Source organism: Ranitomeya variabilis, chromosome 5, assembly GCF_051348905.1.
Source record: "Ranitomeya variabilis isolate aRanVar5 chromosome 5, aRanVar5.hap1, whole genome shotgun sequence".
Taxonomy (NCBI): domain Eukaryota; kingdom Metazoa; phylum Chordata; class Amphibia; order Anura; family Dendrobatidae; genus Ranitomeya; species Ranitomeya variabilis.
Genome location: NC_135236.1, coordinates 643,989,644 through 644,009,709, shown reverse-complemented (window position 1 = coordinate 644,009,709; position 20,066 = coordinate 643,989,644). Strand labels below are relative to the sequence as shown.

The following is a 20,066-nucleotide window of genomic DNA, read 5'->3' as shown; positions in this document are numbered from 1 at the left end:
GCAGTTGCATGACCCAAATACAGCCAGGCTTTCTACACCACCAGGGGTATCGCAGTTGCATGACCCAAGTACAGCCAGGCTTTCTCCGCCACCAGGGGTATTGCAGTTGCATGACCCAAATACAGCCAGGCTTTCTCCACCACCAGGGGTATCGCAGTTGCATGACCCAAATACAGCCAGGCTTTCTCCACCACCAGGGGTATCTCAGTTGCCTGACCCAAATACAGCCAGGCTTTCTCCACCACCAGGGGTATCGCAGTTGCATGACCCAAATACAGCCAGGCTTTCTCCACCACCAGGGGTATCGCAGTTGCATGACCCAAATACAGCCAGGCTTTCTCCACCACCAGGGGTATCTCAGTTGCCTGACCCAAATACAGCCAGGCTTTCTCCACCACCAGGGGTATTGCAGTTGCATGACCCAAATACAGCCAGGCTTTCTCCACCACCAGGGGTATTGCAGTTGCATGACCCAAATACAGCCAGGCTTTCTCCACCACCAGGGGTATCGCAGTTGCATGACCCAAATACAGCCAGGCTTTCTACACCACCAGGGGTATTGCAGTTGCATGACCCAAATACAGCCAGGCTTTCTCCACCACCAGGGGTATTGCAGTTGCATGACCCAAATACAGCCAGGCTTTCTCCACCAGCAGGGGTATCGCAGTTGCATGACCCAAATACAGCCAGGCTTTCTCCACCATTCTCCACCACCAGGGGTATCGCAGTTGCATGACCCAAATACAGCCAGGCTTTCTCCACCACCAGGGGTATCGCAGTTGCATGACCCAAATACAGCCAGGCTTTCTCCACCACCAGGGGTATCGCAGTTGCATGACCCAAATACAGCCAGGCTTTCTCCACCACCAGGGGTATCGCAGTTGCATAGCCTCTAAGTTACAGTAGTTACGGCACCGTCAGAATCCAGTTAGTACTGAGAATTAAAACAACAGAATATCAGAATATTACAAAAAATGATGTTCTATATTGTTACATTACAGGTGCCTCCCCATATCCCGGAGTCCAAATTAATGAAGAATTTTGTCAACGTCTAAAAGAAGGAACGCGCATGCGGGCTCCTGAGTATGCGACCATAGACATGTAAGAGAAATTGAACATTTCTACACACTTAACACATATAGGTCAGGCACATGATATGCCACTAAAAGATCAGCCCGTTCTCATGAGCACGATATGGCGCCAACTCACATTTCTTAAACTCTTAAAATCAGAATTAAACAGAGTCACCAATATTTTCTTTTTGATAATTATCAATTTGGCAACTTTTAAGGCAACTGAAAGCTACATATCATTCCACCCAAGTATTCGTAGTGTTCCTGGAAACCATTCATTGAACCCTCTCGGAGGATAGAAACCCGGTTAATACAAGCCGCCATCGTGCCAGCTCGCTGCTTGTAATGATCAGGCCTGGAGGAGACACTTTCTGATATTTATCCCTGGCAGACACTTTTTAGACTTTTTATAGTTTCCTCTGTGAAAAAACCTACTGACATCTGTGATAACCACCCATTTCTGTAGTGAACAGGCAACAAGAGTCCTGATTTTTGCCTTTCTTTACTTATAGATGCTGAGAGCTAATTAATATAAGCTCACATTATAGTGTTATTTGGTTAAAAAAAAAATCAAATACTTTATTAGGGAATTCTGAGTTTCCCCTGTTCAGGATCTTCATGTATTAGCTAAAAGCGGGCAATCACTACTTGGAGCATAACTCCAAAGGGCATGACAGATCCATTAATTAAACAGACAGCCCATTTATTTTAATGATCAATGTGTAATTCTTCATTTCCCCTGCGGGGTTGCTGCAGGATAACTGAACCCTTACTGCTGAATTACCGTCAGCATTCCATATGTTTCCTGGAGTTCTCTACAGCGCGACTGTCTGTAAACACAATAACATTTATAAATTTGTAGATTTTTACTATTTTCCTAGCAGCAAGAGCTTGATATTTATGAAGTATTACAATTAGACAAATTGGGTAGTAAACAGCTTCTATTGAACTCATTGGGCTGTGCATGTAATTCAGAAAATGCTGGTTCCTCTAGAGCCAAAGTATAATTATAGAGTGCAGAGTTTGTAGCCCAAATTTTCCCTAAGCCTAATGTAAGGAGAAGATGACTCTGAATGATACATGACAGTTAAGGGCCCTCTACAAATTTTGGATTGGGCCTAGAAACGTTGTTTGTAGACACTCTCAACATTCTTAGGCCCTGATTCCGAAATAATGAGTTTTGTACACGGATACTTTTGTGGCATAAATTATCATGAATCTGTCAGGCGTTCTTCACCGCTCCGCGTCTCGTCTGAGCTCTGAACACTTTTCAAAAAGTTGGGAAATTGTGCAAATTTGTGACATTTTAAGCATTTTTTTACCCCAGAATTTAGCAGTTCCATTTATTTGTGAACTAATAGAGCATTGTTTTTATTATTATAGTTATCGGATCATGTTAAGCTGCTGGCATGGAGATCCTAAGGAACGCCCAACATTCTCTGACCTGGTTGAAATTTTGGGGGACCTCCTACAAGAGAATGTACAGCAGGTATAAGGGTCAGGGTCTTGATGGGGCTTTGAAGGGTTGTTCTAATGCTCTATCTTCAGGAGCACATCGCTCCCTGCCTCCCAGCTTCCTGCTTTTCCGGGGGTGGTGCGCTCCTGAAGATTGACAGTTCGGACCAGCGGCATTGTCCCACTTCTGCTGGTCTGGACTAAGCTCTCTCCCATGCTGCTAGCAGACACAGGTTTGCCTCTGTAGCATGGAAGAAGTGCCGGGGGACTGAGGCTAGCTGGATCGAAAGATAAGACGAGCTTCAGAGCACTTTAGGCAAGCGATAAAGCACAGAGCCTGAAAGCGACACAAGGTAATCATCCACTGAGACTGCAGGGTGGGTGGTAACCTTAGCGTCAAACTCCACACTATCAAATTAATAATCTCACCATCCTTGAGCAGAGAGAGGAGTATTAATAGGAGGTACACTGCAAAGTTGCTCATTTTTCCAAGCGCTTTGACATTTTTCCTAGTCAAGAACTTGAGACAACTGTTTTAAAAAATGTTAAAGGGAATCCTTTAGCAGGATTTTGACAGCAGAATGATGTAAGGACTGTGAGTCTGATTCTAGTGATGTATAACTTACTAGGTTGTGGGTTGCTGTTTCACTAAAATGAGTGTTTTATTAGCAGCAGATTATCACAACAGGACTAGCTTCCTCATTCCTCCTAGTCCTGCTGCACTATGTAACCCCGCCCCCAGCACTGATTAGCAACTATCTCACAGTAAGCTGCCAATCAGTGGTGTGGGCGGGGTTATACAGAGCTCAGCATTCTGAGCTCGGAAAAATCTGCAGCAAAGCAAACAGTGATTCTATCAAAGTGACAGCAAGCAGCTCAGTAAGGGACACATCACTGGAATCAGGGACTCTGCCCCTACATAATGCTGCTGTAAGATTACATAGCAGAAGCCTGGTGACAGATTCCCTTTATGTATGAACACAGCCATCACTTCATTCACTTAGGACCAATCAGTTCTCAAAGAAGTGCAATATATACATATATAATTCCCTAAAATGTTGTCAGCCCCCGAACAAATAAATGTGAAAAATTAGGGATCATCGTTATATCATTGCAAACTCATATCATGTACAGGAAGGAAAAGACTACATCCCCCTCAATGATTCCCAGAGCTCGGAGGAAATGGACCTGTCCCAGTCACCAATCTGTCCACAAAACAACTCGGACGAGGAGGGATGTGACATGAGACTGCACTGCCATAACCTGGCTGTGAGGTAAGACAGTGTGTCACAGGTAAAGAATGAAATGAAATTGTAAGATCCTGTTACAAAACAGCTTAATACTATAAAGCCACCGTGCAAAACAATTATAGAAAGCAAAAAAGACCCTCTATTGATTGTAGATAATATAAAACAAACATATAAAAGGGCATGTGGCCGTTACAGAAAAATAGTGCCTAACTGAGCTGATCAGTTCAACAAGTGAACACATGGGGGCGACATAATACCACAAAAAACTGGATTATTAATCAGTGCTATGGGGGGGTCCTGTGGTTTATCACCCATTCAGATACATGGGAGATAAACGGAAGAACACAGTAGTGGCACCTAGTGGCAAGAAATGTATGGTGCTGCTATGTTTCAGTCGGTAACAGCTGCTTGGGAGTTTCAGCTGATCGTGGGGGTGCCGGGTGTAGGCCCTGGTATGACCCCAATGGCAGAGGGTCTCAGAAGTAATTACCAAGTCTGCAAACACAAAAAAACCAGCTCATAGGACAGTGGTAACTGGGCTGACCGTATAACTAATCCTAGAGGCCCACTGACTAATAGCAGAATATAGTAAGATGACTTATACGGTCAGCAAAAACCCTATCAAAATTTCCACGCTGGATATACAAGAACCCCCGAACCGTCTAACGGCCCGGGGGGAGGATACCAGCCCCCTAGAGCTTCCAGCAAAATCAGGAATCACATTTAGTACAAGCTGGACAAATAAATAAGAGCAATGCAAATAACCAAAAAACAAGGAAGCAGGACTTAGCTTAATTTTGCAAGATCCAGGACCAGCAGACAGGAGCAAACAGAAAGGAACTGATTACAACGATGCCAGGCACCAGACTGAGAATTCAGGAAGTTTATATAGCAACACCCCTGGACTAACGACCCAGGTGGGTGCCAAACTAGGGAAAGACAATCCCAGAGTCATATCACTAGTGACCACAAGAGGGAGCCAAAAAAGTCTAATTCACAACAGTACCCCCCCCTTTAAGGAGGGGTCACCGAACCCTCACCAAGACCACCAGGGCGATCAGGATGAGCAGCGTGAAAGGCACGAACTAAATCGGCCGCATGCACATCAGAGGCAACCACCCAGGAATTATCCTTCTGACCATAGCCCTTCCACTTGACCAGATACTGAAGCCTCCGCCTGGAGAGACGAGAATCCAAGATCTTCTCCACCACGTACTCCAACTCGCCCTCAACCAACACCGTAGCAGGAGGCTCAACAGAAGGAACCACAGGTACAACGTACCGCCGCAACAAAGACCTATGGAACATGTTGTGAATGGCAAACGACACAGGAAGATCCAAGCGAAAGGACACGGGATTAAGGATTTCCAATATCTTGTAAGGACCGATGAAGTGAGGCTTAAATTTAGGAGAGGAGACCTTCATAGGAACAAATCGAGAAGACAGCCATACCAAATCCCCAACACGAAGTCGGGGACCCACACCGCGGCGGCGGTTGGCAAAACGCTGAGCCTTCTCCTGTGACAACTTTAAGTTGTCCACCACATGATTCCAAATCTGCTGCAACCTATCCACCACAGAATCTACCCCAGGACAGTCAGAAGGCTCCACATGTCCCGAGGAAAAACGAGGATGGAAACCAGAGTTGCAGAAAAATGGCGAAACCAAAGTAGCGGAACTAGCCCGATTATTAAGGGCAAACTTAGCCAACGGCAAGAAGGTCTCCCAATCATCCTGATCTGCAGAAACAAAACACCTCAAATAAGCCTCCAGAGTCTGATTAGTTCGCTCCGTTTGTCCATTAGTCTGAGGATGAAAGGCAGACGAAAACAACAAATCAATGCCCATCTTAGCACAGAAGGATCGCCAGAACCTGGAAACAAACTGGGATCCTCTGTCAGACACGATATTCTCAGGAATGCCGTGTAAACGAACCACATTCTGAAAGAACAAAGGAACCAGATCGGAAGAGGAAGGCAGCTTAGGCAAAGATACCAAATGGACCATCTTGGAAAAGCGATCACATACCACCCAGATGACAGACATGCCCTGAGACACCGGAAGATCTGAAATGAAATCCATGGAAATGTGTGTCCAAGGCCTCTTCGGGACAGGCAAGGGCAAGAGCAACCCGCTGGCACGAGAACAGCAAGGCTTAGCTCGAGCACAAGTCCCACAGGACTGCACAAATGACCGCACATCCCGTGACAAAGAAGGCCACCAAAAGGACCTAGCCACCAAATCTCTGGTGCCAAAAATTCCCGGATGCCCTGCCAACACCGAGGAATGAACCTCGGAAATGACTCTGCTGGTCCACTTATCAGGAACAAACAGTCTGTCAGGTGGACAAGAGTCAGGTCTACCAGCCTGAAATCTCTGCAACACACGTCGCAAATCCGGAGAAATGGCTGACAAGATTACTCCCTCTTTAAGAATACCAACAGGTTCTGCGACTCCAGGAGAGTCAGGCACAAAGCTCCTTGAAAGAGCATCAGCCTTCACATTCTTTGAACCTGGTAAATACGAGACCACAAAGTCAAAACGGGAGAAAAACAATGACCAACGGGCCTGTCTAGGATTCAGGCGTTTAGCAGACTCGAGATACATCAGATTTTTGTGATCAGTCAAGACCACCACACGATGCTTAGCACCCTCGAGCCAATGACGCCACTCCTCAAATGCCCACTTCATGGCCAACAACTCCCGATTGCCAACATCATAATTCCGCTCAGCGGGCGAAAACTTCCTAGAGAAAAAAGCACATGGTCTCATTACAGAGCAACCAGGGCTTCTCTGCGACAAAACGGCCCCTGCCCCAATCTCAGAAGCATCCACTTCAACCTGAAAGGGAAGTGAGACATCAGGCTGGCACAAAACAGGCGCCGAAGTAAACCGGCGCTTCAACTCTTGGAAGGCTTCCACGGCTGCAGGAGCCCAGTTAGCAACATCAGAACCTTTCTTGGTCATATCCGTCAAAGGTTTAACAACGCTAGAAAAATTAGCGATAAAACGACGGTAGAAGTTAGCAAAACCCAAGAACTTCTGAAGACTCTTAACTGACGTGGGTTGAGTCCAATCATGAATAGCTCGGACCTTGACTGGGTCCATCTCCACCGCAGAAGGGGAAAAAATAAAACCCAAAAAGGGAACCTTCTGTACTCCAAAGAGACACTTTGAGCCCTTAACAAACAAAGCATTCTCACGCAAAACCTGAAACACCATCCTGACCTGCTCTACATGCGAGTCCCAATCATCAGAAAAAACCAGAATATCATCCAGATAAACAATCATAAATTTATCCAGATACTTCCGGAAAATATCATGCATAAAGGACTGAAACACTGAAGGAGCATTAGAGAGCCCAAAAGGCATCACCAAGTACTCAAAATGACCTTCGGGCGTATTAAATGCAGTTTTCCATTCATCTCCTTGCTTAATGCGCACAAGGTTGTACGCACCACGAAGATCTATCTTGGTGAACCACTTGGCACCTTTAATCCGGGCAAACAAGTCCGACAACAGAGGCAAAGGATACTGAAATTTAACAGTGATTTTATTCAGAAGCCGATAGTCAATACAAGGTCTCAAAGATCCGTCCTTCTTGGCCACAAAAAAGAATCCCGCACCAAGAGGGGAAGAGGATGGACGGATATGCCCCTTCTCCAGAGATTCCTTGATATACGAACGCATTGCGGTATGCTCAGGTACAGACAGATTAAATAATCTTCCCTTAGGAAATTTACTACCTGGAATCAAATCTATAGCGCAGTCACAGTCCCTATGAGGAGGAAGAGCACTGGACCTGGACTCGCTGAATACATCCTGATAATCAAACAAATACTCAGGAACTTCCGAAGGAGTAGAGGAAGCAATAGACACCGGGGGGGAATCACCATGAATTCCCTGACAGCCCCAACTTGACACAGACATTGCCTTCCAATCCAAGACTGGATTATGGGTCTGTAACCATGGCAGACCCAAAACGACCAAATCATGCATTTTATGCAGCACAAGAAAACGAATCACCTCCCGATGTTCAGGAGTCATGCACATGGTTACCTGTGTCCAAAACTGCGGTTTATTTTCCGCCAATGGCGTAGCATCAATACCTCTAAGAGGGATAGGATTTACCAACGGCTCAAGAACAAAACCACAGCGCTTGGCAAATGACAGATCCATAAGACTCAGGGCAGCACCTGAATCCACAAACGCCATAACAGGGTAGGAGGACAATGAGCAAATTAAAGTCACAGACAAAATAAATTTAGGTTGCAAATTACCAATGGCGACAGGACTAACAACCCTTGTTAGGCGTTTAGAGCATGCTGATATAACATGTGTAGAATCACCACAGTAAAAACACAACCCATTCTGACGTCTATGATTTTTCCGTTCATTTCTAGTCTGAATTCTACCACATTGCATTAAATCAGGTGTTTGTTCAGACAACACCACCAGAGGATTAGCGGCTTTGCGCTCCTGCAAACGCCGGTCAATTTGAATAGCCAGCGCCATGGAATCATTCAGACTTGTAGGAATGGAGAAACCCACCATCACATTCTTAATGGCTTCTGAAAGGCCATTTCTGAAATTTGCGGCCAGAGCACACTCATTCCACTGAGTAAGCACGGACCATTTCCGAAATTTTTGGCAATACACTTCAGCTTCATCCTGGCCCTGAGAAATAGCCAGCAAGGCTTTTTCTGCCTGAATTTCAAGATTGGGTTCCTCGTAAAGCAAACCGAGCGCCAGAAAAAACGCATCAATATTTGCCAATGCCGGATCTCCTGGCGCTAGCGAGAAAGCCCAATCCTGAGGGTCACCCCGCAAAAAAGAGATAACAATTTTAATTTGCTGAGCTGAGTCTCCAGATGAACGGGGTCTCAGAGACAGAAACAATTTACAATTATTCCTGAAATTCCTAAACTTAAATCGGTCTCCAGAGAACAGTTCAGGAATAGGTATTTTAGGTTCAGACATAGGACTACTAGTAACAAAATCTTGTATGCCCTGCACACGAGCAGCAAGCTGATCTACACTTGTAATCAAGGTCTGGACATTCATGTCTGCAGCAAGCACAAGCCACTCAGAGGTAAAGGGGAGGAAGAAAGAAAAAAAAAAAAAAACTCAGAATTTCCTTTCTTATAATCCCACTTCTGCAATGCATTAAACATTCAACTTGGGCCTGGCATACTGTTATGACCCCAATGGCAGAGGGTCTCAGAAGTAATTACCAAGTCTGCAAACACAAAAAAACCAGCTCATAGGACAGTGGTAACTGGGCTGACCGTATAACTAATCCTAGCACCACAAATAGCAGCAGCCGGGGAACGTGCCTACGTTGGTTCTAGACGTCTCGCGCCAGCCGAAGAACTAACTAACCCTAGAAGGGAAAAGATAGACCTTTCTTGCCTCCAGAGAAAAGACCCCAAAAGTTGGATACAAGCCCCCAACAAATAATAACGGTGAGGTAAGAAGAAAAGACAAACGTAAGAATGAACTAGATATTTAGCAAAGAGAGGCCCACTGACTGATAGCAGAATATAGTAAGATGACTTATACGGTCAGCAAAAAACCCTATCAAAATTTCCACGCTGGATATACAAGAACCCCCGAACCGTCTAACGGCCCGGGGGGAGGATACCAGCCCCCTAGAGCTTCCAGCAAAATCAGGAATCACATTTAGTACAAGCTGGACAAATAAATAAGAGCAATGCAAATAACCAAAAAACAAGGAAGCAGGACTTAGCTTAATTTTGCAAGATCCAGGACCAGCAGACAGGAGCAAACAGAAAGGAACTGATTACAACGATGCCAGGCACCAGACTGAGAATTCAGGAAGTTTATATAGCAACACCCCTGGACTAACGACCCAGGTGGGTGCAAAACTAGGGAAAGACAATCCCAGAGTCATATCACTAGTGACCACAAGAGGGAGCCAAAAAAGTCTAATTCACAACAAGGCCCTGTGCTAACGCCGGCTCCATAGATACCGATACAGTTGAGAGCAATGATGGAGGAGGGAGTGTAAGGTGACGTTATCTCTTCCATCATTCCCCCTCTGCATCTGAAGCCAGAGACAGCGGGTGCGATGATGTCGCTTCATCGCACCATGTTGCGCCAGACAGTGGAGCTGTAGACACCGGAGCAGCGGGGGAATGGGGAGATGTGAGCATTGTTTTTTTTTTTTTTTTATCAGTGAATACGTGGTGGCCATAATACTGAAGGACTATGGGGTGTGTATTATATCATATGAGGGGCTGCATTATACCATATGGGGTGTGTATTATACTATATGGGGCTGCATTATGCTATATGGGGGCTGCATTATGCTACATGGGGGCTGCATTATGCTAAATGGGGGCTGCATTATGCTAAATGGGGGGTGCATTATACTACATGGGGCTGCATTATGCTATATGGGGGGCTGCATTATGCTAAATGGGGGCTGCATTATGCTATATGGGGGCTGCATTATACTACATGGGGCTGCATTATGCTATATGTGGGCTGCATTATACTATATGGGGGCTGCATTATGCTATATGGGGGCTGCATTATACTACATGGGGCTGCATTATGCTACATGGGAGCTGCATTATACTATATGGGGACTGCATTATGCTATATGGGGGCTGAATTATGCTGTATGGGGGCTGCATTATGCTATATGGGGCTGCATTATATTATTTGGGGGCTGCATTATGTTATATGGGGCTCCATTATACTATACAAGGGCTGCATTATACTGTATGGGGGCTGCATTATACTATATGGAGACTGCATTATGGTGTATGGGTGTTGCATTATTCTATACGGGGGCTGCATTATACGATATTGGGCTGCATTATGCTTTATGGGGGCTGCATTATGCTACATGTGGCTGCGTTATGCTATATGAGGGCTTCATTATTTTATATGGGACCATATTATACTATATGGGGACCATATTATGCTATATGTGGGTTGCATTACACTAAATGTGTGCTGTATTATACTACATGGAGGCTACCTTATGCTACATGGGGGCTGCATTATACTATATGGAGACTGCATTATACCATATGGAGGCTGCAATATACCATACGGGGGCTACAATATACTATATCAAGGACTATGGGAGTGCATTATATTATATGTACTATATGGTAACTGCATTATACTCTATTAAGGACTATGGGCTGTGTATTATATACTATATGTACTATATGGGTCTGCATCGAGTGATTGGAATGTTTATGCCGGAACAGAAATCCTTGTTCTCAGCAGCACATCGCCGGGTGAAAATTGCAGATAAGCTGCTGGTAACATGATACTGTATGGGGACAGATTGATCTATTAGTGATTGTTCTGTGCCCAACATTCTTCCTCAGTCGGTGTAAAGATGCCAGGAAACAAGCGACGTCAGTATTGTCGATCACACTCGTTTAACGGCTTGAACTCAGCACATGTAAATGCAACCGAAATGTTTCTGTGTGATGGTGCAATATGTCAGCATTTGGGGTCCCATTTTAAACTTTTGCCCGGGGCCCCACTTTGTCTAAAAATGGCCCTGAGTGCCGGTGACAGGAGGGGCGGGCACGTGACCACAAGTATATGATTTGCATACATGTGCTGACTAAATGTGTGCAGACTTTCTCAATGCAAGTCTATTGAGAAAGGCCAGACAAGTCTAGTCGGTATGTTACTGGAAGTATGCAAATCACATACATGTGGCCACATGACTGCCCACCCCCAGCGCAGGCATCGGAGAATCATCACAGTGTGCAATGCGTCCGGTGTGAGGATTCACAAGTCTGTAGTCACATAGCGTAACTGCTGACTTATAGCCTAAGCCTGGGCAACCCCGTTAGTAGAAAGGGTCCTAAATGGAAAAGCTAATTTTATTAGCCAAGGTGCAGAACAACTAGAGAGATTCTCTCTTGATCTGGAGGACCTGGCACATCCGCTCAGTACACAGACAGCCATTGCATAAAAAATGAAATATTTATTCTTCGTTTCACCTGCAGCTGTAAATTATTCCACTGCCGTGAAGAAAACTAAATCTCCAAGCAGTCATAAATACTCGGAGGTCACCCGCTCAGGAAAACCCCAGCAAGGAGTATATTCGCTCATCACTAATTAGTAACTTTCTTTTTTTCGTCCACCCAGGTATTACAACTGTGTTTCTTTTCCTGGCTGCTTCACTGGAGGCAACCAGATCCGGTGTCCATCAAGACTCAAAACATTTGAAGAATTTCCAATGACAAATGTGATGCATAAAGGTCACCCGGTGAGAACAATCTGTCCTATGCATGTCTGCTGTGTAAAAATAAAAGTTTAGTTGTAGAAAACCAATTATCTCCTCTCTGGGACATAGTTTAGAATTGTTGCAGAACATTGTAATGAGATAATCCTAACGCTAAGATGTTTGCTTACCCTAAAAGAACATATAGACAGGGTCTGTACTTATGACCATCCTTTAAGTGCTCATAGGAAATTTTTAACCTGCATTACTGCGGCTTCTGCAGCTGTTACTGTCATAAGTCTGGATTGGAACCCTTGAGCCTATTGGCTTATCTATCCATTGAGCCACAGTAGTTAAACCTTTTCTCTGGGTGTATATTGTCTGGTATTCTTGCTTTAGTCTTTTTAGGTTGACAGGTGATTTTTTCTATTCATTTGTCTGCCCAATCACCTTTCGAGTGCGGCTATACAGGTCCTTCTCAAAAAATTAGCATATAGTGTTAAATTTCATTATTTACCATAATGTAATGATTACAATAAAACTTTCATATATTATAGATTCATTATCCACCAACTGAAATTTGTCAGGTCTTTTATTGTTTTAATACTGATGATTTTGGCCTACAACTCCTGATAACCCAAAAAACCTGTCTCAATAAATTAGCATATTTCACCCGTCCAATCAAATAAAAGTGTTTTTTAATAACAAACAAAAAAACCATCAAATAATAATGTTCAGTTATGCACTCAATACTTGGTCGGGAATCCTTTGGCAGAAATGACTGCTTCAATGCGGCGTGGCATGGAGGCAATCAGCCTGTGACACTGCTGAGATGTTATGGAGGCCCAGGATGCTTCAATAGCGGCCTTAAGCTCATCCAGAGTGTTGGGTCTTGCGTCTCTCAACTTTCTCTTCACAATATCCCACAGATTCTCTATGGGGTTCAGGTCAGGAGAGTTGGCAGGCCAATTGAGCACAGTAATACCATGGTCAGTAAACCATTTACCAGTGGTTTTGGCACTGTGAGCAGGTGCCAGGTCGTGCTGAAAAATGAAATCTTCATCTCCATAAAGCATTTCAGCCGATGGAAGCATGAAGTGCTCCAAAATCTCCTGATAGCTAGCTGCATTGACCCTGCCCTTGATGAAACACAGTGGACCAACACCAGCAGCTGACATGGCACCCCACACCATCACTGACTGTGGGTACTTGACACTGGACTTCAGGCATTTTGGCATTTCCTTCTCCCCAGTCTTCCTCCAGACTCTGGCACCTTGATTTCCGAATGACATGCAAAATTTGCTTTCATCAGAAAAAAGTACTTGGGACCACTTAGCAACAGTCCAGTGCTGCTTCTCTGTAGCCCAGGTCAGGCGCTTCTGCCGCTGTTTATGGTTCAAAAGTGGCTTTACCTGGGGAATGCGGCACCTGTAGCCCATTTCCGGCACACGCCTGTGCACGGTGGCTCTGGATGTTTCCACACCAGAATCAGTCCACTGCTTCCTCAGGTTCCCCAAGGTCTGGAATCGGTCCTTCTCCACAATCTTCCTCAGGGTCCGGTCACCTCTTCTCGTTGTACAGCGTTTTCTGCCACATTTTTGCCTTCCAACAGACTTACCATTGAGGTGCCTTGATACAGCACTCTGGGAACAGCCTATTTGTTGAGAAAGTTCTTTCTGGGTCTTACCCTCTTGCTTGAGGGTGTCAATGATGGCCTTCTTGACATCTGTCAGGTCGCTAGTCTTACCCATGATGGGGGTTTTGAGTAATGAACCAGGCAGGGAGTTTTTAAAAGCCTCAGGTATCTTTTGCATGTGTTTAGAGTTAATTAGTTGATTCAGAAGATTAGGGTAATAGGTCGTTTAGAGAACCTTTTCTTGATATGCTAATTTATTGAGACAGGTTTTTTGGGTTATCAGGAGTTGTATGCCAAAATCATCAGTATTAAAACAATAAAAGACCTGACAAATTTCAGTTGGTGGATAATGAATCTATAATATATGAAAGTTTAATTGTAATCATTACATTATGGTAAATAATGAAATTTAACACTATATGCTAATTTTTTGAGAAGGACCTGTATATACTTTCCCCCTGCTGGTGTTTTCTGCTGGTGATATTCTCATTTGGATCTCTAGCAATACTGCCATTGTTTATGTCAGTCAGTGAAAGACCAGCTAGGGTTTTTCTCTCTGCTGATATTATTTTTCAGCCTGCACCTATCTTCTGTTTCTTGTTTAGGAAGTAGGCAGCATAATCTCTAGCAGTACGTTCCTTATCTTTTGGTTTTGTATTTTGTGGTTTGTTTTAACTCACTATGGGATCTCTTTTTATCTCAGCACTTTTTTCCTTCTGTAAGCAAATTGCATTCTACTCTGCCCTCCAGTTCTTTAGGAGGAACATGAAGCACTCAACAGCCTTTTAGGTAGCATTTTTCTGAGCTGCCATTGTTTAGTCTGTTTTTAGGGCTATTCCAGCCCACATAGGAACTGCTATGGACTGCGGGGTCAGGATTTCTAGTATGTACAGGAATTGGCTGGGTCAGTTGCAGTTTTCTAGTGTTTCACCTATTTTCATTTGTGAGATGTTACACAATAATAATACTCACCTTGTCAAGCTCTGTTTAAAGTGGATGTCACCAGACTTAACAATACAACCTGTATACATTATTAAATATAATTCCCATATCTGATGAGGCTGGTGTGTTTACTTTGAAAATCTATGTCAAAATGTCACAGTTCCTCAATGTCCCTCCTCCCTGCTACTGTTGCTGAGATCTCACACTGCTCTGTACCAGCTGCAGCTGCCAATCTGGCTGGGAGCAGAGAATAAATACACCTGGACCCATAAGCTCTCTCACTTGTTAGATAAACTCATAAAATGCGCAAAGTATGAGGCTTTGATGTTGATTGTTGTCTCCAAATTAATGGGCATTATAATGGTTTCCTGTAGGACAATCAGACAGACAGTGGGATGGTACTGGCTTCAGAAGAACTGGAGAGGATAGAGAACAGACACAGGACAGATGGAGTGTACAGGTGAGGAACTATAATACTTATTGGCAATTTTTGTGCGGGTGGATGAAGAGCAGTGGCATAACTATACGAAACATCTAGAAAGCAAGTGAACATTGGAAGAAAAATTATGCGTAGGTACAACCTTTAAAGATTGCTAAGCTTTTACAGTATGTGTGTTTTATTGAGTCTTCATCTGTTTCTTCCACAGCAGTAAAAATTCTCGTAGAAATAAGGCAACTACTGCACCAAGCTGCTCATCCGTCCAGAACAGGAGTCAGTCATCATATCCGTCTTACAGTGGAGGGCAGACATTTTACAACAGTGAATATGGAGAGCTGTCTGAACAATCGGAGGGGGATAGCTTCACACCCCCGGGAGGCTCTGGCAGTCCTGACCTCGTCCATGCTTCTTTCTTCTCTGATGAAAACTGAGGACCTTACAACTGGAAAAAGGCTTACGCCACCATAGAGGCCTAGGCTTTGTCCCATCATACTTTATATCTGCCATATAAACCTAAAAAAGGTGGAATAAGGCCTCTCGAGGGCCTCTGAGTAACTGATGCTCAGGACTACTCCGCTTCTGCAGAGTTCAGTAAGACAAATACCAACATGAACAATGAGAGAGACGTTACTATGTCCCGTTCTCCCAGTGCTCGGAATTCAGAAATGGACACATTACCGCAGACGTCATATGAATTCTATAAAGGAAGCGCATTCACGATGTCTGTATTCAGGATTTATGTATCCTATCCGCAAACTGAAACATTGGTCATTGCTTTTGTCACAAAAATAATAATAGGATTTGATTCTATATCTTACATAAAGCTGCATTGAAAAGCTACAGGTGCCATATTGTTCTGTTCACTATGGACGATATACAGTAGTATGAATATGTTCACTGAGCTAGGTCTAGTGAAAGAATGGCGGGTAGTCCCCAATCTGAATTGTATTGGATGGAAGTGGATTTGCACCACAATATGTCCTCTCGCCACTGTCATCCATATACAGCCCCTAAACCACGAGGTCCGCGTTACACAGGATGGTAATGGCCGTCCTACTCACCGCAGGAGTCATTCACCACTGGTCTGATTGACATCCTGCACGTGTGGTCGTGGCCAGTACACCTCATTTCATGGCACTTGAGGTGGATGTGGCTGGAGTTGACTGGTAATGATGGATTCTGGGATGTCGGTCCGGTCAGGAAGATCAGAGCTCTTTTTTTTCTCCAGTGTGAGTACTGGAGCATACTATATACTGTTTTTATAATTGAGATGGATGCAATATCTTAACACCATCTTTAAGCAGAGGATTTGGAGCTGTATATCGGAAAAGCTCCGACCAATTTAAAGGTCCCCGGACTGACCTCAACCGTTACTATCCCGGAATGGCAAGGGTCAATCATCGTAACATGTGTTATGTAACTCAAAGGGCATTTACACTGCAAGATAATCGTGATTGAGCATTGTTAAAAATTGTTCCATGATTATCTTGATGTGTAGAAAGGCTGCCGATCACCCAGTGAACAAACAAAACACTGGTTGATCGGATGAAATGATCTTTTGTGCAGCATTGCCGAGAACCATGGCCTTCTATGCGCCCTGAGTGAGCTAGTACAGATAACTCAGTGCGCATCGTTTGCTTTGGTCTACCTGTGTAAACAGGCGCACAAACGACCACAGATTGGTTTACAGTTTACAGCTCGGCGGTCACATTGTGCCAACACTTGGCAGATATGTTTGACCAATCAACTTTAAATGTGCAGCGTTGAATTTGCTAATGAAGCAAGACTAGCCCTTACCTCTGATCTTCTAATCACACCCCCCCCCCCAGGGGGTGTACCATATGGCGCCATTATGGTAGACTGTCCATTACATCCAGTGCGTGAGATTGGAGAATCCAAGGCAGGGCTAGTCTCGCTTCACTAGCAAATGTCATGCTGCACATTTCAAGTTCATTCTTCTAACATTGCAGCATGAGTAAGTCACAGAAAAGCCATTTTTAAGATTAAAACAATCTCCAGCCACACCAATAAAAGCAGATGGGGCAGTCAGGGGACTTGTTAGATTTCCTTTAAAAAATGGCGTTTACTTGTGGACTTTCATTTGAATCACAGAATCCACTTGACCTTCACGTTCTGTCCTAAATTCTTTCTCAAATACACAACCCTAATATTTAGAGTAATAATATAACATATAAAGTCTGGTTTATTCCCTTCCTTCTTACTCCACCCAAAAAATGATATCCGCCTTTAGGTTAAGTTCCCATAATAAGTTTTTGGTGAGTTTTTGATGCTGCGTATTTTCACTATGTGGAAAATGCAGTCTATTACAGCTCCATCAAAGTGGATGGGATTTATAGAAATCTCCTGCCCACTGTGCTCGTATTTACCCAACGTAGTGACCTGCAGGCGTTTTTGAAATCTGTAACATGTCCATTTTTGGGGACGCTGAGATTTATGTGCAGGTAAAAAATCCATATGCATTTTCAATGCATTTCTGCTGTGGACACACACTAAACACACGTAATCCACACAGGACTGTGTCAATAAATGTAGTCAAAGGCGAAGACCAGGAAGCGATAAAAAGGCATGTAAAAATACACACTCAAAAACGCAATGAAAAAAATTAAAAGTAACCTCATATAGCTAATAGGTGCAGACATGCAGAAAATGTGCACCATCAAAAACTCGCCAAATACTCATGGCGGGAAAGTAGGTAAAATTACAAAGTGCTTGTAAAAATGAGCAATTTTGCTGATTACTTCTTATTACAAATAATCTCAGTTCTCAACAATGGGCTGATTATTAATTTTACCATGTACAGCTCTTGCCAAGGTTGCTAGTCACCTCTATAGTCTATCATAGGCTGCTGTCTCCTAAGCAAGGAGCCCAGCGCTTACAAACTCATTGCTACATAGCCTATAAGTGATATTCTGGATCCCATAGTGCTCCTATGCTCCGCCAATGTTCTCATGAGAGTGTGCCGTTTGGACTAGCAGCTCAGCCATGCCCCTAATCCAAACTGTCAATCTTCAGGTGCGCACTGCCTCCCGGTAAGCAGGAAGGCAGAGGAGCCCTGTGCTCCTGAAGAAAGGAGATGAGATAAACCCTTCAACAATTGAAATTCCAGGGCAGCTGTAACCTTAGACACAAATAGTGGCCATCTATTGATAGCTTTTGGGTCCATCAAACTATTTCAGACCAAGTCGTATTCACTATAAATTCAGTTCTAGTTCATTAGTGTCTCCATTATCATAGTTAAAACCTAAGAGAGAAACAAAATGAACATATACCAATAAAAAGTAAAAGCAATAGTACGTGCAGTGCATTGCGAAAGTATTCGGCTCCCTGGAACTTTTCAACCTTTTCCCACATATCATGCTTCAAACATAAAGATACCAAATGTAAATTTTTGGTGAAGAATCAACAACAAGCGGAACACAATTGTGAAGTTGAATGAAATTTATTGGTTATTTTAAATTTTTGTGGAAATTCAAAAACTGGAAAGTGGGGCGTGCAATATTATTTGGCCCCTTTAACTTAATACTTTGTTGCACCACCTTTTGCTGCAATTACAGCAGCAAGTCGCTTGGGGTATGTCTCTACCAGTTTTATACATTGAGAGACTGAAATTCTTGCCCATTCTTCCTTGGCAAACAGCTCGAGCTCAGTGAGGTTTGATGGAGATCATTTGTGAGCAGCAGTTTTCAGCTCTTTCCACAGATTCTAGATTGGATTGAGGTCTGGACTTCTAACACCTGGATACATTTATTTGTGAACCATTCCATTGTAGATTTTTCTTTATGTTTGGAATCATTGTCTTGTTGGAAGACAAATCTCCGTCCCAGTCTCAGGTCTTTTGCAGACTCCAACAGGTTTGCGTCAAGAATGGTCCTGTATTTGGCTCCATCCATCTTCCCATCAATTTTAACCATCTTTCCTGTCCTTCCTGAAGAAAAGCAGGCCCAAACCATGATGCTGCCACCACCGTGTTTGACGGTGGGGATGGTGTGTTCAGAGTGATGAGCTGTGTTGCCTTTACGCCAAACATCGTTTGGCATTGTTGCCAAAAATTTCAATTTTGGTTTCATCTGACCAGAGCACCTTCTTCCACATGTTTGGTGTGTCTCCCAGATGGCTTGTTGCAAACTTTAAACAACACTTTTTATGAATATCTTTGAGAAATGGCTTTCTTCTTGCCACTCCTCCATAAAGGCCAGACTTGTGCAGTGTACGACTGATTGTTGTCCTATGGACAGACTGTCTCACCTCAGCTGTAGATCTCTGCAGTTCATCCAGAGTGATCATGGGCCTCTTGGCTGCATCTCTGATCAGTCTTCTCCTTGTTTGAGATGAAAGTTTAGAGGGAAGGCCGGGTCTTGGTAGATTTGCAGTGGTATGATACTCCTTCCATTTCAATATGATTGCTTGCACAGTGCTCCTTGGGATGTTTAAAGTTTTGGAAATCATTATGTATCCAAATCCAGCTTTAAAGGGAACCTGTCACCCCCAAAATCGAGGGTGAGGTAAGCCCACCAGCATCAGGGGCTTATCTACAGCATTCTGGAATGCTGTAGCTAAGCCCCCGATGTATCCTAAAAGATGAGAAAAAGAGGCTATATTATGCTCACCGAGGCCTCTCTGACATTTCCCGACGCCTACGCACTACAGTACTTTGCTCTGCCCTCAACAGGGCAGACAAAGTACGCCTGCGCCGGAGCCGCAGCGTGAAGACCAGAAGAGGACGTCATCTGATGAAGATAGGAGGCGCTGAACCGCGACACCCATTGGACCGGACCGGGACCGCCCCTGGGTGAGTATAATATAACCTCTTTTTCTCATCTTTTAGGATACATCGGGGGCTTATCTACAGCATTCCAGAATGATGTAGATAAGCCCCTGATGCTGGTGGGCTTACCTGACCCTCGATTTTGGGGGTGACAGGTTCCCTTTAAACTTCTCCACAACAGTATCACGGACCTGCCTGTTGTGTTCCTTGGTCTTCATGATGCTCTCTGTGCTTCAAACAGAACTCTGAGACTATCAC

General features: G+C 44.1%; 1 protein-coding gene across 1 annotated transcript in view; it reads left to right on the top strand.

Moving 5' to 3' along the window:
• FLT4 (fms related receptor tyrosine kinase 4) overlaps positions 1–18,384 on the top strand; it is a 257,103-nt gene extending 238,719 nt beyond the window's left edge. The window contains exons 25-30 of the mRNA XM_077266308.1: positions 1,002–1,101; positions 2,457–2,562; positions 3,663–3,802; positions 11,930–12,050; positions 14,958–15,043; positions 15,231–18,384. Of these exons, the coding sequence (XP_077122423.1) occupies positions 1,002–1,101; positions 2,457–2,562; positions 3,663–3,802; positions 11,930–12,050; positions 14,958–15,043; positions 15,231–15,453 (776 nt within the window). The 3' untranslated portion in view covers positions 15,454–18,384. The remainder of the gene's footprint in view (positions 1–1,001; positions 1,102–2,456; positions 2,563–3,662; positions 3,803–11,929; positions 12,051–14,957; positions 15,044–15,230) is intronic.
• The last annotated feature ends 1,682 nt before the right edge of the window (positions 18,385–20,066 follow it).